This window comes from Stegastes partitus, unplaced genomic scaffold, assembly GCF_000690725.1.
Source record: "Stegastes partitus isolate 25-593 unplaced genomic scaffold, Stegastes_partitus-1.0.2 Scaffold760, whole genome shotgun sequence".
In the NCBI taxonomy this organism is placed as follows: Eukaryota; Metazoa; Chordata; class Actinopteri; family Pomacentridae; genus Stegastes; species Stegastes partitus.
The window spans coordinates 178,444-196,406 of NW_007578491.1; the positions used below are offsets into that span (position 1 = coordinate 178,444).

The 17,963-nt window shown below is 38.8% G+C and overlaps 1 protein-coding gene across 1 annotated transcript in view; it reads left to right on the top strand.

The window, feature by feature from the left end:
• The first annotated feature begins 6,756 nt into the window (after positions 1-6,756).
• The window catches only part of LOC103364586 (sodium bicarbonate cotransporter 3-like), a 57,018-nt gene continuing 45,811 nt past the window's right edge, over positions 6,757-17,963 (top strand). Inside the window, exon 1 of the mRNA XM_008291739.1 lies at positions 6,757-6,897. Within this exon, the coding sequence (XP_008289961.1) occupies positions 6,853-6,897 (45 nt within the window). The 5' untranslated portion in view covers positions 6,757-6,852. The remainder of the gene's footprint in view (positions 6,898-17,963) is intronic.

Below are 17,963 nucleotides of genomic sequence, written 5' to 3' on the forward strand. Positions count from 1 at the left end.
CTTGCTAAATTACTGCTTTTTTCTAGAATCTACTTCATCCACCGCTGCAGTAGTAGTAGTCGTACTAGTAGTAGTAATGGTAGTATTTTCACAGTATTCTGCTGCAGTATCACTGATAACTGTCCCTCCCCACAGAGCCGACCTCCCAGAATCCATCGCTCTGACTCGCTCCAAGCCGTCGGGCAGCATGAAGCACCTGGTTCTGGGTCACCTGAGGAGGCTGGTGACTCTAAGCCCGGCCCAGCGGCTCCGAGGCCTCCACCTGCCAGGCTGACCTCCGGCTGCGTTTCTGAGAGCTGCTGGACACCAGAGGGCGCCGCAGAGGTTCACGCTGAGGCTGGAGGCAGGTTATCTCTGCCCTGCACCTCCAGGACGAGCTGCTGCCTCACTGAGCTCCTCAACGTCTGGAGAACATGTTCCATGTCGGGAGGCAGGAACTCCTCAGCTGTAGAAAGATGTGTCACCGTGCTGAACGTGTCGTCTCACTGACAACTTGCTTCTCTGTGTGCTAGTTTTGAGCCATGCTGCGTTTATTTCACTGATCCATTATGTTATATTGTCCACTCAGTTTTTAAATTCATATTTATGATGTTAAATTAGTCTTATGGGATTAATAACTGTGCATTGGCTGAAAAAGTGAAGTAACTGTGTCAGTGTGGGCTTATAAAACAGTGACAATTAAGTATTACGTAAAGAAAGTTGCTTTAATTGTTAAGTAATAGATAAACTTTTGTTGTTTCAGAGGTTTATAAATTCTTTGTCTGTAAATTCAGTTTAATGTCTGAAATAAAGACAAATCTGTTTCAGCCTCAGTCCCTGCGTCTATTATTTGCAGATTACATGATGCCTGTGATTCACCTACAATGTAAGTCCATGTTTTGATGTTTTTTTTTCAATGCATCATGGGAGTTGTAGTTGTTGATCCTCACGCTGCAGCAACATCTGGTTGTATCCTGGCACTTTATGAGTGTAAAGCTTTCTGCAGTGTTTTGTTGTGATGCTGAGCGGGATGTTTGGTCTTCGGCGTGAGATCGGTTCCAGCTGATGAGGTCTGGGTGGTCCGTCATATCTTACCACTCACCCTCTGGGGATTCTGGTTGGAGCAGCATCCGATCAGAGTCACGACAGATAACAAATACCTGTCCAGCTTGACAGTCAGAGAGCAAATGGGGTCTTCAGCTTGACAGTATCTCACATATATCCCCAAAACCTGGATGTTTTCAAACAAAAAGAATGAAAACCTGGATAATAATGGACAAAATTATAAAAAGTCTGGATATTATTGGACAAAAAAATGGTCAAAAACCTGGATAATAGTGCACAAAAGTGTCAAAAAACTACATATTAACACACAAAAGTATCAAACACAGTCGTGACTCGATAATCCGACACTAAATGTAAAACCTTCTTCTATGTCAGATATCAAGGCTGTTGGATTGTCCAGACGGAGGTCCAGATACGAGGAGGGCTTGATGCTGGAAGGCTCATTAGTTGTTAATTATTGTTCATAGTTGTTATAATAACTAGTAGGGAGGGTCCCAATCACACTTTCTGCTCTCTGGATATTCAGGCCCAATTAATGATGAATATCAGAATATTCGGCGCAGTCGGGGACACTTCCACCCCAGGGCAGCGCTCAGATCAATTACCTGGACACTAATGCACAAGTATTTGTGTAGTTTTGGGGAGTGGGTGGGAAAAAAAACGCAATAAAAATTCTGGTTTTGCAAATTTTAAGGTGTTAAAAGTTTCAAAGCTTTAATGTCCACAGAAAATGCTGAGAATCTGTTGGACAGTTCTGTGATTTAAATCAAACTTTAGCTTCAAACATCTGCCAAGTTACCAAGATTTCCAGATTAAATGAGACAAGTTGTTTTAAAGAAGATGTAACCGTTGTCTGTACAGCTTCCCCGTGGCGGCGTGTTGGTGTCAGCAGCTTTAATCAGGCCACTGTGACGTCTTAATATAGAGAAACAACGCCGTGGATGCAGTTGTGTAACTTGCAGAAGGTCAGAGGTCGGCTAAAATATTAATTAGAAAGCCGCACAGGGCCTGGACTCCTGCTGACAGCTCAGTTTAATCTGCTGTGTTAATGAAAACAGAGCGAGAGGAGCCGATTTGATCTCAGATCAGCGGCCAAATACCTGAAACGGCTTCAAACACAACCGACAGCGACACAAACGCCACACAGCACAACATAATGACACATGAGAAAATGCAGCAATCACACATAAAAGTAGGACAATATGGGCAAAGTTCTACCGTATGAGTGTCTAATAGTTCGACAATAAATACTATGTGATGCCAAACTGGGTCAGAATTTATTTGGGCTTATTTCTTGCTTTAAACGACACTTTCTGTTTTTGTTTTTTGTTTGCTCTTTCTTTCTTTCTTTCTTTCTTTCTTTCTTTCTTTCTTTCTTTCTCTCTTCTCATATTCTGTTTTTCTCATAAGTTCATGAGAAAACATCTTGAAGGCTTCTTTCTTTGTTTGCTTCATTCTTTCTAAACAGCCAAAGGCATAATCACCACAAACAATCTCCTAATGAGAAAGAGAATTTTCAATATGTTCTCATAGTTATTTTATTTCTTAATTCTTGACACTGAGTCAAAAATATAATAAACTTTTATTTAACTTGTAAATAGCTGCTAAACTTATTGTATTTCAGAAGTTGTTTCTTATAGTTATGAGTTTCAATTTTCTAATATTTCATGTCAAAATTATCAGCTACTAGTAAGTCTTGATCGAATCAAACTCAATCTCATGAGTAGCTGCTAGATTTCACACAATTGTAAAAAAAAAAAAAATATATGTATATATTTGCCTGTTATTTGTTTGTTTGCTTTTTTTTTGTCTTCTTTCATATTTATGAGATAAAATACTGAGAAATCATTTTTAAAATCAGAAGCAGGTTTTTTTTTTCTTTCTTTCTGAATATTTTTGCCTTCTAATTATGACAAACTATTTTATGATAAGGACATTTTTAACTTTGATTTTCTCATAGGTTGATTGTCTTACGTTTCTCATAGTTCTAAGTTTCTGTTTCCTAATAGTTCTTGACGCAGAGTCACAAATTTCAGACACTCGTCTGTCTTTAGTGCAACGTAATTTATATCACAAACAGCTGCTGGATTTTACATTATTGTGACAATGCTTGTCTGTTAGAAAAAAAATGTAAGAAATTATTTTAACCAACAACAAGATTTTTTCCCCCCTTTCTTTCTTTCTTCCTGAATTCTCACAGTTATGAAACATTTTCTTGTAAGTTACATTAAAGTATTTATTTGAGTTATATTTGATTGTTTTTTGGACACATATGGACATGAATACTGATCTATTTTAATTTCTTCCTCATTTTACTGGTTTATTCTGCTGTGTTTGTTTTTTTCTCACTCACTATTTGTTTGAAATACATTTATTTTGTCCTCTTCCATGTTTTACAGCGTTATGACACGATTTCTCTTCATTTTTCTCATAAATAACTAAACTATTCTTCCCAGAACCTGATTAGTCACAAACACTAATGAGACCTTGTGATGAGCAACTTTCTCAAATGTTTCACACAGTTATGACAGAAGCTCTTTATTATTTTCTCATAATAACTAAATATATGTAAATGACAAATTTCTTCTCCTTTTCTTAGAATAGTTGTCAATAATAATAGTGAGAAACTTGTGTACAGCCATGACTTGTGACCTATAACATGATAAAACAGAAATAACCAGAACAAACAACCTCCTGTGTTTCTCAGAACAACGACTTTCTTGTAACTTCTCATGATTATGATTGATTTCTTTCTTATGTGCTTCCTTGGTTCCTGATTTGACAGTTTGTTTTATTATTCATTACAGTAATATAATGAGAAAGTTTTTAAATAGTTGTGTATTTTTGTATTTATGAAATCCTTCCCCATGATTATGATCATATAGGTTACATTTATGGGAAGCAAAGAAACAGCTATCTTTTTTTTTTTAAATGGCACTAATTGTCTTCCATATATATCAACACTGACATGAGAAGAATCAGTGTAAGTTAGTTCAAACATAAAAAGCCACATTTTTAATATCGGTAGTTTTCTCTCCTTCCAGACTGGATGCGTAACGTCTTGGAAACCACCTCGTGTTGTTTTTTTTTTTGTCTGCAGGAAAACCTTGAATAAAGACTCTGAGGGTTGCCAGAGGCCCTTGTGTTGCTTTGTGGGAGCAACAATGACTTTACTGTAATGAAATAATCTGTCAGGATTACAGCAGCCGAGAAGAGCAGCAGGAGGGAAACGCTGCACAAACACGACTCTGCTAATCACAGATAAGCTGTTGAAAAGGCCACTTTACTGTAAAAACTGTGTCACGGCTCATTCTGAACTCTTTCATGGTTCTTGTCCAGTGAGATTTAGTCCGATCTGAACTGTTATTATTGTTCGGTTTTTCATCGACACTTCATTAAATCTGTCAGTGTTTCCCCCAGCAGCAGGAGGAGGTCTGTGGTGTGTTCATGTGCTATCCAACAGAATGGGAAAAATGACCTCCCTGCTCTCTAAACTGTTGTTCATGAACACATTAATACAATATTCCCCCTTCACAATGCACTGCATGGATCTGTGTTTCAGATGACCTTTTAATTTACTTTACAGGATTGCAGAATGCCATGTGTGCATTCAGACACCGGTAAAGCAGTTACAATGGCTATTTTCATAATTTGCTGAGGAGCTGGTGGAGCCCAAAAACAGAGCTAAAAGAGAAAGACTTTGGAATGACATTCACCAGGTGATACAGAAGTTTAAAAATATAATTTCAAAGCCTCTTATTTTTGCTTCAGTAGTGTAATAAATTCACTTTCAAGTCCTTTACTGCACACAGCTCCTCTGTGTCGCAGAACGTCCTTCCACCAGGTTATTATATGTGGTGTCTAAATACAGATACTTGACCAGTAAAACTAAATCCGTATCTGAAAAGTCATCAAAGGTCACGATGTGTGTGAGAAGTCTGTGAGCTGCAGTGACACCATCAGCTTGTTCACACATAGAAACAGTCAGTCACTTGATTTTAGGAACTCCAAGTAATTTAAATAGGATGAAGTTCTTATAAATTACATAAAGTGGTGTAGAATTCAAGGGTTCATATTGTGCATCAGTCGCCATCTTTATTTATTTAAAAAAAAATGACAGTAATTATATAAAAAGTCTTCATTTTGAATCAGATTTCTATGTTATTGTATGTTCATCCATCCATCCATTATCTATACACCGCTTAATCCTCACTAGGGTCATGGGGGCTGGAGTCTATCCCAGCTGACTCAGGGTGAAGGCAGGTTCACCTGGACAGGTAACCAGTCTATCACACTTAGAGACAGACAACCAAGCACACTCACATTCACACCTACGGACAATTTAGAATCACCAGTTAACCTCAATATGTTTTTGGACTGTGGGAGGAAGCTGGAGAACCTGGAGAGAACCCACGCTGCACGGGGAGAACATGGCGACTCCACACAGAAAAAACACCGGGACACCGGGACCTTCTTGCTGCGAGGCAACAGTGCTACCAATCTGTTAATCCAGATTTATTGTGTTTGTTTTATTCCAATACAAATTGCACAAACACAAATTGAAATAAGTCTTGCGTTCAAATTGTTATTCAATTAAAGCATCTACCATCGTAACTAAAGTACAGAATAAAAACATGTCACATGCATCCATAATGAGCTCTGTTGTGTACAAACATTACATATAATAATAATAATTTTACAGTTGACAACATTTTTCTGAGTTTGTGCTTTACTTTATTTTACTTTTTGTAAACTTACAGACAAAAATGTACTTTTTTTGGTCTGTGTTTGTGACGGACATTAAGCTATCAGCTACGTCTTTCCCAGAGAATTTTTTTTACTAAAACAATGAATGGATTCACACGCAATTGCAATGTCTTCTTTTGTTGGCAGCTTGTAATAAAGACTAAAAACAAAAGGAAAAAATCAGTAATAGGCATGGACCTGTACAAAATAAATAAAATAATTAAATCCAATTAACAAATGAAATAAAATAAATGTAAATAAATAAATAAACAAATCAAATAAATTAAATTAACAAAATAATACAGCACAAACAAAAAAACACAAACACAAAGGAAACACACAAAAAAGGAAACACAATAACCCAATACAATTTAAATAATAAAACAAAATCATATTTTTAAAAAAATTAAATGAATAAATACATTAAAAACTATCATTTAAAAAAAATAAGTAAATAAAGTCAACCACCAAAATGAATAACAAAATAACATATCAAATAACAAATTAAGCAAACAATTAGATTAAATTAACAAATTAAAGAAAACAAGAATGAAATAAGATGAAATTTAAAAAAATAAAATAAAATAAAATAAAATAAATTCAAACAGACAAAAATCAATCAAGCAAACAAAATTTAATAAATAGACAAATAAATGCAATTACATTAAATAAACACATAAACAAAAATAAATACAATTCCATACAATCTATTTTAATGAAATAAAATTAGAAAAAAAGTTCTGTTGCTTGACCGTTACTAACAACTAACTTAAGTGAATGAGGAAATGCCCCCATGCTTTGTTATCCGGTATAGCTCCGCCCCTTGTGCTTTTCGGCTCGGTGATTGGTTGTAGTAAAACAATCGCTGCCACGTCAACGGAGAACAGGGCTGCCAATCAAGCGGAGGCGGGCTCTACAGCTGGAGTTAATATATTCCAGGCAGTTGTAAAATAGTGGCGGAGACAAACGCTAGAAGAAGAAGAAGGAGAAGAGGGACCGCCGGCGGTTAGAGAGCTGAACTTGGATGAAACACCGGCGGAGTTTTCACGGACTTTCCTGGAAATGGACGAAGACAGCAGCGAACAGATGAGACCGCTTCTCACATCTGTAAGTTCCCACTTTCCTCTACCTGTTAGCCGGCGGCTAGCGCCTCCTCAGCAGGCGGAGAACCGTCTCAGAAACTGGAGTTTTCCCCAAAGATGGAGTCTGGAGTCAGAAAAGGCTCCGTGTAGCTGCAAGCTGACCTGTTCAACATGTCACTCAGTTAGTTATGAGAGAACTAGTTAACCCGGTTAGAGACAAAGCCTGGCAACTGAGCGCTTTTGTTTTTAGGGGACCACGCTTATGCCAGGAAGTGATGCGGATAGGAAGAAAAGTTTACGGAACTCCCTTCTATAATTCGCTATTTTTTGTTAAAAAGGCTCCCGAATACATGTGTAAAGAAGATGAGAAAGCCTAAAACATGGATTAGACTCGTAATGAACCACGTTCGTCATCGGCATGCTTTACATCCTTCCAGATGTACTGGTTTTATTGCAGTGTCAGCTTTTGTGCTGTATTGGCTGTCATTCCTGTCACTCTCCCTGCTATCTAAAGATACAGGTTGTAATCACAGATAATACTTAATGATGGTCAATTGAACTTTTCTTATGTGCCGAATTGATAAATGGCTTTTATTGAGCCACGGCAGCGTCTTAAGTTGCTGTATGCAGCGTGAAGTTGTCCCCGTTAGCACAAATGCTTAAAGTTAGCGGTTTGACGCATGGAGTTTGGTGTCGGCTGTTGACGCTACCACTTGTAAATCGCAGGAAAAACACGCTTTTAAGAGCAAAACTGATGAGATTTGCCGCTGTATCTTTTAACCTGAGAAGAAAGGCTGCAAATCAGAAGTATGAAAGCCACATCCAGACTGTGGGCAAAACACGTGGAGATGAGTGTGTTGTGATTCACATGGAGGGCAGACAGACCAGGGATGCTGTTCTGTTGCAGACCTCTGACCTCTAGCATCGGGCCAGTGGATGGGCCGATGATCGTTAGTTTGGTTTCCTCCTTGCCATCTTGCTGGATGCTGCTCTGCTGTTACCGTAGAAACGAGACATGACTGTTAACAGTTTGACTGACCGCTGACTGTCTGCCTCTGAATGAAAGCTGCTGTTCAGTGATTCCTGCCAGAAAAGTTCACATGTACAGCACTTTGACACCTCTCATCTTGAAGCGTATTTAGATGCTGAGTGATGTCCAGTCGCCCCAAACGCAGTCAAAACCTTGCAGGTATTCAGCAGCAATAGACATTCATGTAATCTTGAACAGGCATGTGGGGAAGACACAAAACAGAGACATAAAGAGACCCAAAACAACTGCAAAGACAGACCCAAAATGACCATAAAAAGACAAAATTTCCACAAGCACTGAAGCCAGTTTGGTGGAAAAGGAGTACACAAAGGAGACACAAAGAGATGCAAAACATCCACAGAGTGACACAAAGCAAGAACAGAGAGACACACAGCGACCACAAACGGGCACAAAGCAACCACAAAGAGACACAAAATTACCACAAACTACTGACTACAGAGTTTTAAAGAATAAAATAAGATGATTTAGTGTCAGATTTACCTGAACCGAGGTGGTTTTACCAAGATGCAGCTTTCCCATGAACACAGCATTTGAAATGTCAGGATCAAGGATGACCTTGAACCTTGAATCACAGTCGGTCATGTTAAGGTAATTACAGGAAGCCAACATTGTGATGGGTATCTGATTTATTGTGCCCCCTTTGTGTCATAAAAGTAACTTATGGTTACACAGACCTCTGCAACACCGCAGAAAACTTTAAATTGTGATTGTTCTCAGGCATACTTTAGCACCGCCTCGCTCTGTAATGTTAATCCCCTTTAAATGGGATTTACGTTGACTAATTGAATACGTACAAGTGCACATTCCTGCTGCATGATTGTGTAACATGAGCTAAAGGCTGGTGTGTCTCTGACTTTTACTAACTGCTGTGCAGCGTCTCATAAACCTTCAGACCTGTTACTCAGATTGGATTCTGTGGGTCAGGTTTCATGTGTCGGGGTACCTGAAGGAAGCAGAGCAGCCCCTTGTGTTGTGTGGTTACTCACAGCGATGATTACCGGATCGAGGATGCAGCAGAACGTCATGATTCTACATACGTTACATCCCTTTTTCCTAATATTTGTGTCTTCAGTTTTATTCAGATGAGTTGGTCTGAGGACATCTAGGGCGGAAAAAATTGCAATTTTCTTAAATTAGTTTTTTCATGTTTTTGTTCTTGCAGCTTTTAAGAAATTAATTAATTCAACAACAAAGTTTGTAATCCGTTTTGTTGTTGTTTTTCAATTTCAAACTGCAGTTGTGTATTTCAACACATGGTATTTAAATCTAGAAGCAGCAACAGACACTATCATACTTTATATCAGAATTTATTCTATCTTTTTTTTTGTCAATTGTGACTGCTAAATATGCCTAGCATTAGCAGCAGTACAACGTATTCCATCAGCAGATTTAGAATAAACTCTGTAAATATTCCTAAATTTGTCCCTTTAGAGGACCTTATTTGTAAAAGACAAGATATTCACCTTGAAATGTCCTTTCAGGCTAAATCAGGCCAAGTTTTAGTTCAGTTTGAAATCAACTAAGGTAGAAATTTGAGTTTAAATTACACATAAATTAAGCTGATGCAACAGTATAACCCAACAAAAAAACATCAACAAAATGATAAATTAGAATTTTCATCAAAGCAAAGCAACGGCGCATTTAATTAAATGTTAAACAAGTTCCTGGAGTGTCTTGTCAGAGTGCAGCTTTATTTTTGGGGGTGATTAGTAAGAACGTTTGTGAACCACTGGAACAGCTGGTCCAGATTCTCTGTCCTCCAGCGTCATGTTTGTCTGTTTAGTTTCTGGTCTGCACTCGGTCTTTATCACGAGCAGATGTGTGTCAGAAAGCAGACAGGATTCCTCTAATGTTCATCGGCTGCTGGTGTCCGGTCTGAGGACGCTTCGTGGAGATGGGAGTGAACCGACTCGGCTGTGTGGAACCGACCAGCTGCAGTTTGTGGAGCTCTGCAACACTCTGTGGAAACTCCAAAGCACAAATTTGTTATTGAGTAAAATGTTTGACTTTTTAGTTCCCAGTTGAGCAATGTAGGAAGGCTTCCAAAGGGAAAGTGTAAAAGATCTCTAAGACACTCTGTGGAAACCGGATCAGACGGATCCAAAGCACAAAGTGAGCTCAGCATCACAAGATCAACACGTCAGACTTTGTTTGATGAGAAACAGACATCATCACTGATGCACAATTTACTAAATAAGGAACAGACAAATCCAATTAGCAAAAGTTGTTTTGCATCTTTTAGTCATGGTTTGCATTTAATTGGGTATTTTCTGGGTTTCGTGGGGGTGGTTTGCCGCAAAATTAAAATGCTTTAACTTTGTTGTGGTTGTTTTTTCATCATAGTTTGATTGTTTTATGGGTTTTTGGAATCATTTACATCTAATTTTGGTCTTTTTAAAGCTAGTTATGTTTGATATTGGTAATTTTACAACCTTTTGCAGTTGTTTTGCACCACATTTTTGGACCTTTTCTGTCTTTTTGTGGTCATTATGTGTGAATTTTAAATCTTTTGGTGTTTTTTGCATTTAGTCTTGGACATTTAAGGTCTTTTAGTGGCTGTTGTGTGTCACATTTTTGTAATTTGATGTGTTGTCGTGGTCATTTTGCTTTGAATTTTGGCTGTTTTGAGTTAACGTTTGATTGTTTTCCGACTTTTACGGTCATTTGGATTTGATATTGCACGTGATGCATTTAATTTTACGTCACAGTTTGGTCCTTCTTGATTGCTTTTTCAATTAGCAGAACTTCTGTCACTGGAAGGCTTTTAAATAGTGTCTCCGAGGATGAAGAGCGCCCTCTCAGGAGGTCAGTCAGGCTCAGACAGAGCAGCATTTCACAGTAGATAGTGGAAAAAATCCTGTTTAATCATAAATCTCAGCTAGAGATCAGTGGCAGTAATAGAATGGTGAATGTAAAGACACCAGCAGGAGACGAAATGATACAGCAGTGAATGAAACCCAGAGTACAACACACCTGGGAGGGTTTGGATACTTTGGATGCCTGCAGGGAATTGAGAAGCCCAGCAGTTCTCCCAGCAAACCCCTGGTGATGCTGATGAAGAACCTCCAGCAGAACCAGAGTCATGGTGGTTGGCTGGTTATGCTGAGAGGAGATCCACGATTCCTCTCAGCGATAAATGTTCTCTGGAGTTGCCGCAGTAACGTGAGCTGTCGCTGTTTCCTTGGAGACGGCCACATGTGTGAGCTTTGCCAGTCAAACACACCTGAACAATGGCAGCAGCAGCAGCAGCAGCTGACAACGACCAAACAAGAAACACGGGTCGCTGCAAAGTTCAGCGTCTGACAGATGCTGCAGTTTGCTGCTCTGTCACCGTTCAGGCCTGAAAACAAACATAAAGAAACAAACAAGCAGAAACAGAGAAGCTCACATTGACACCAGCGTGCAGGTCGTGTTGTTTAGGCGTCCCAGGTGACTTGTGTTGACGTCAGCAGACTATTCCTTGGGGCGTCTCGCCGTTCTCTGGTGGGCTGTTAGTCCGGATCCGGCCAGGATGGAAACCCAGTCTGTGGAGAAATAGAAGAAGAAGAAGAAGAAGCTGTGCTGAAAAGATGATACAGTAATGCCTGACAGTGTTTCCTCTTGGATTTTGTTCAGCAGCGGGGGCAGGCTGTCCAGGAGCCGTGGGGGCGTAAACAAATAACTTTTGACTGCAGATTGTAATTTTACAACCTATTTGTTGAATGGCCAGTTGAAAATGGCTTTTAAAGGCTGAATGTAAAAATTAAAACAAATAAAACAATAAAACTGAATTACATAAAAATAAAAATAATAAAAAATAATGTCTTGATGGGGCTGTAGAATCAGTGGCAAAGTTTGCATCCAGGCTCAGAACAATGGATTTTTCTGGGTTGTTTGTTGAGGAGCTCTGAGGTTCTGTTGAAGAGAAATTCTCAGAGAGGCTCAGAAGCATCCAGGCTGCAGCTGATCCCCTGCAGCCTGATGCTCTGCTCAGTCTTCACCTACAAATAGAAACCATAATGACATTGTTTCTCTCAGCTTCCTCCACCCTAATCATTTAAAATAGTTTCTAGTTTGTGTCTTATGATATATTATTAAATGTCTGCTGCTGTCCACTGCTCCTCCCTGTCTGATGTTACTGGTCTTATACTGTTACATAAAACATCAACGTTAGATAATCATCACATCTGATTACAGTATGAACAGTATTTTTTACCTGAACATCATCATTTATGAGTCAGTAAAAGGCGAATGCTACCTGGCTAGTGTCATCTTCATCAGATGTCTTTGTCTTCTTCGAGAAATATTTTAACAACCTGATCTGAGGATGCAGTCAGCAGTTCCATCACAGCGTGTAGATGTTAGCTTCATGCTATCAGTTAGTTTACTCACGTTAGCCACACTGAGTTGGCCCCGGGCCCAATTAACTTAAGCTACCGATATGCTACATAACGTTAGCTGGTCATCAATGTTTTTAAACTTGTAGCATCTATTCTGAGAAAGTCGCTGCCCTATTCCCCAAGACGACCCTCCTCTGACTCTCTGACCTGGGGCCTGGTGCTGGACGTAAAGGCGATGCAAGGCCGTGCTCTCACGAGTAATTAACGTCGTATTAGTCCCCAAAGAGTAGCGACTGAGCAAGATAGTTATCTGCAGTGTAGCTTAGTACTGACGAGTACCCGGCCCAGTGCAGGACTCTGCTGTGAAGGTGGAGACATGCGGTGGTGGTGTAGTCGCAACAATAAAAACAAAAAAAAAGACATTTGAATGGGCTGCGGTTAGGACTTAAGGAATGCTCCTAAATGAATGTAGAGGAAACACTGCTTGAGTTGTTCACATTATCTGTTTCATGCTCGACACGTTTCTTTCATAGCGGTGCAAGAATCCCTGATGTCGACAGAGGAGTCTCCAGTGGGTTCGCTGCTACGAAACTGCAGACTTTCAAACTAATTTGCCTGAACTGTCTGAAACCCAAAAGCTGCTGGCAGGTTAGTTTCTTTTTAAAAAAAAAAAAAAAAAAAAGAAAAGCCATTTCTCAGAACTGGAAACTGTGAAATCAGAGAAAATCTTTTTAACTTTGGAACAATCCCTGAACAGATCGTGTCTGATGTGCAGTTCTGATCTGAGCTCACAGATTTGAAAATGATTCTCCATGACGGACTCATCTGTGAGCAGCAAAGAACAATTTCTGATGAATGGCAGGCAGTGTTTCTACAGAGCTAAAAGAGAGAGAATGCTGGACTCAAACACATCTTTAAAAAAAAGTTGCCTTGTTCCCTGTCAGCTAGATGTGGGAACAAGTATTACAAATTTTTTTTTCTTCCAAAGAAAAGTTCTGAGCTTTATGTGCTGCATGTTTTAGAAGATTAGCGTTAAAGAGAGTCCTTGATCCAAAACACAAAGGGAGCTCAGCATCAGAAGATCATCAAATCAAACTTTGTTCACGGAGACACTTTCTGTGGTTGTTTTGAAGGAAACTTTCACCCCAGTATATCTGTCTGTGGTTGTTTTGTGACGTGTTTGGTCTTTTTGCAACTTTTTGTGGTTGTTGGCGTTTAATTTTGGCCACTTGTCGTCTTTTTGTTGTGGGTTTGCGTAACTCTTTGGTAATTTTGCATCTTTTTTTTGCTGTTTTATGACACATTGGGTCTGTTTACAACTTTTTGTGCTTGTTTCCAATAAAAAAAGTAATTAATTAATTAAATAGACTTTGACTTCAGAGGGTTAATTGTGTGTCCACCAGATTCTCTACAGATTGCAGATCGTTGTGTCGTCTGTGTGTGCAGATGGATTTACACTCCTTTCATTGTAAGTGTAGGAAACCTGAAAACAATCTCCAGTCTTTGGGGTCGCAGTGAAATTTCCTGAACTTTCCTGGACAGACGTGCTTGATGTTCGGCCTGCTGCCTTGTTGTCATGAATCCCTGCTGCTGTGACACTGATGCGAGTCTCTTGTGGCTGAACAGGGATTGCAGCACAATATGAATCTGCTCACTAAAACACATGTAAGATATCCCCAGCAGCTGTGCATTCTGTGTCCAGCGTCAGCTTTGTGGAAGTGTCATGTTTAGTTTAGATTACCTGCTTCCGTGTGAAGGACTGAAAGTGAAACAACAGAAACTATAAGTGTAAATTTGTACAGGTTAGATAAGCAGCTGAAACCAAACAGTCGAGACAAACGGAGAAATCAGGAGGACAAATGTGAGCTGAGAGTGACGCCTGTAGTGTTTTTATCCTGTCTTAATTAAAGCTGCAGTGATTATTCCATCGGTTGTGAACTTTTAAAGTGATCGGTAGCTATTTGGACACTTCTTTAGTCAGTTTGAGTCATTCTCTCTTAATTCTGCAGTCGCAGCTTCTTACATTTTCTGGGTTCTTTCCTCATTTATGACAGTAAAGTGAATATCTTTGAACAAAACCAAACATTTGGAAAAACACCACATTTTTCACCATTTTCTGCCTTTTTAGAGACCAAACAGCTGATTGATTAATCACGTTAACAGTCTCCGGATTAGCAATGAAATGATTGTCCTCAACTCCACTTGACCTGAAAGCTATTATATGACATCACCTTCAGCTCTGTAAAGTGTCACCAGGATTTGTGTCGTTGTTTTGGCTTCATAGATGAAACGATTCATCAGTTTTATTTAAAAAACAAAAAGCTGCAGGCTAATTGATTATTAAATGTCCAAACTAATGTATTGAACTGTTGATCACTTTGCTGATGATTGTTTTTGTCTTATAGAAAGTAGTGAAATGTTTGTCTCCATATCCCAAATATTTTTGATTTTACTGTCATCTAGTACTACTACAGCTTTGGAACCCAGAAGCACACGGCGCCACGTAACAAACATAAACAGCACAACGTCAGAGAACTCCCATCAACTTGACTTTATTTGTAAAGCACTTTAAAACAACAAGAGTCCAAACACAGTGCTAAACACAAAATATAAAACAATTTAAAACATCTAGAATGCAAGATATAATAAGAACAATAAAGAACAATAACAACAACAATAATATCAACAATAACAATCAACAGTATTAACAACAGCAGTGATGATAATAACGACAACACACCTCAAGAACCAGTTAACTAATCACACCAACTACTGGAGGGTATATTTAACAGCTTACTGAGTGTAGCCAAACTTTTTTTAGTCAGCAGATCATTCTTTGAAGAACTTTCAGTGAGTTTCAGTCGTATTCTGGTTGCACGTAGTTTGATCAGTGATTTAAAACAGTGACTGACGCGTTCACTGTCGTGCTGCTGAAGTCGTCCTGCTCCGTCTGAGCGACCGCGGCCTTCAGATCCGCCTCTGATTGGTTCTTTTGTGAGTCCATCTGTGAAAATGTTCAGCAGATCTATGAATCGCTGACAGAATCAGTCACGGTCACGTGGAGGCTGTTTGCCTGCAGCCGACACCATGTATCCCATGATCCAACAACGCCGCTGCCACTATAACACTCTGTCTTATCTCGAGGTGGTCGCCATGACGACGGGAACTTATTTCCATCCAACCCTGAGAGAAGAACCAGCCGAGGCAATCACACTGATAATAAAGCACAAAACACTGTAGATTTTTTATGTTCAAGGATCATTTCCGTGTATTTCAACCTGCTTTATTTCCCATTAATGCGTCTGTTGTATCTTTATGGATGAAGCTAGCTCTACACTCTCCACCTCTGTTGTCGACCATCAGGCAAACGACGTGGACATCGACGTGAGCAGAAAGCTTCCCGCAGCCTTTCAAAAAATCAGATTTTTACATGAATCATGTTTTGTTTTTGGTCAGACTGAAAGGAAGCTGAGAAATAATCCTCCTAGAAGAGACATTTATCCAAGTATCTACATCCAGGATGCTGTCTGACCTGATCAACAACATGTTCGTCCACCAGTTTCTTTCCATGTGTGACTTTGTGAAATTCAGCAGCTATATTTAGTGGAGGGTCACCTCATGGAGCCTTCAGAGAGGTTATTTCAGGTCATTTCAGTTTGACAGTCGGTCCAACTCAAAGTTTTTAAAATGATGTTTCCCAATTTTTGCGTTTATTTTGGAAATGTTCATGTAGTTTTGAGTCATTTGAAACAACTTTTGAGGCATTTTGGACAACCTTATATGATTTTAACTAATATTTTTGTCATTCTGACCAGTTTTTGAGTCATTTTAGACAATTCTTCAATTTTGGATGATCTTGAATATGCTTATGTATTTGTTGTTTTATTTTTATTTTTTTTAATTTTTCAGTCAGTTTTTCTCATATTTTAATCAACTTGGACAAGTTTGTTATTTTGGATAAATTCATGATAAGTTGGGCATATTTTAGTGCTTTTGAACACTTTGTGAGCCATTTTGAACAAAATATGACTTGTTTTTTGAGAAAGTTTGGGGAAATTTGATTATTTTAAGCTATTTTTTTTAATGTCTTTTTGAAAATATTTTGAACAAATTTCAAGGCATTTTTTTTTTACATACTTATTACACTAATTATACCTGTATAAAGACCTTTTTGTATAATGTTGGATAAGTTTGTCATTTTGGACATGTTTGTAGTCATTGTGACGACGTTTTTGCGATTTTGGAAAACTTTATTATTATTTTTAGACTGTTTCATTCCATTTTAAGCAACATTTGATGATCTTTCGTGTGTTTTTGACAATCTTTAAACCATTTTGAGCAACTTTTTGTTACCTTGAACACTTTGAGTCATTTTGGTAAATCCAAAGTAAGTTTTGACAATTTAAAATGATTTTTAAACAATTTTGGAATCATTCTTCATACACTTGTGTGTTTTTTTGTTGTTTTTTTTTCTTGGATAATTTTTAAATAATTTTGACGTGTTTCAAGTCATTTAGCACAAAGTTATTTTACATTTTGGACGGTTTTTACCACCTGATACGTCAACCAGTTGTCAGACTTTAATGACTCATCACAGTCCACATGAAGCACCACAGAGTGATTCATCATCACATTCAGCTGCTTAGTTTTAGAACATAGACATGCACACGCTGATGATCAGATGTATCCTGGATGGAGATCTCTAATGCAACTGGTAAAATGTCTGTTCCAGGTGTTTTGCTGCATGAATTTGCATGACACAGAGATTTATATAGAACTTCTATGGCCTGTTTGGTGTTGGAGATGCTCAAAGGACGTCAAGTAATACGAGTACCTCTTGCTCTCAGTTTGCAGCTTTACAGACTCTAACTTCCGTCTATAGAATCCATAATAAAGTAGAAGGAAGGAGCGAGTCCTGCTCTCACTGTACATCTGATCAGCCATTACTCATGAACAGAAACACTTGCTGCAGGCAGAAACAATCAGCTCATATTTCTGCACCCTACACGACACTTTAGCTCCTTAGATGTACTCAGGCTTTGTTCTGCCAAGAAAGGATTTCAAAACTTGTTGACTTTTTCTCAGAATTATTAGAGCCAACCAGCATTTGTTGTTCAGGACAATGTACAAAAGTTCACTGTCACATTTGGTGAAGTAACGCTTCCCTTGAGCCGTGAACATTGACATAGAAGCATTAGTTCCATGTACCTTGTGTGAAAACTTCTTGCAGCCTTGCGTCTGATTTATAGTTGAATTTTTAAAGGTTACAGCAGCTTGAGATTCTCACAGATTTGTTTTTCGCTGTAATCATTCTGACTTGCTCCGGCAGGAACAGCACAGGTATGCAGCCATCGCTGTGACAAGTTAAAAAGTGTCATCACTGTGGTGAACTGGGTATCTTTGCAGCTGAAAACGTCACCTCAGGCTCTGAAAATCTGTAATTGTCTGTTTTACATTTCATTGCTCAGGATGATGAAATGCAGAGGCTGCCAAGCTGTATGCATTGTGACATTAGGTAGACTTTGTCACTCTGAAATATGAACAGAACAAAGGTCTAGGGTTGCAAATTTGAACTATTTTCTTAACTCAGCAACATAGATCAACAATGTGGTGCATCATTGCCTTTACCATGTAGCCGCTATGGGGACTTGTTGGTGAAGCTGTTGAGCTGTCATCTGAAAGCTGGGCTCTAGTCGGGGGTCATTAACTTCCACTTTGTCT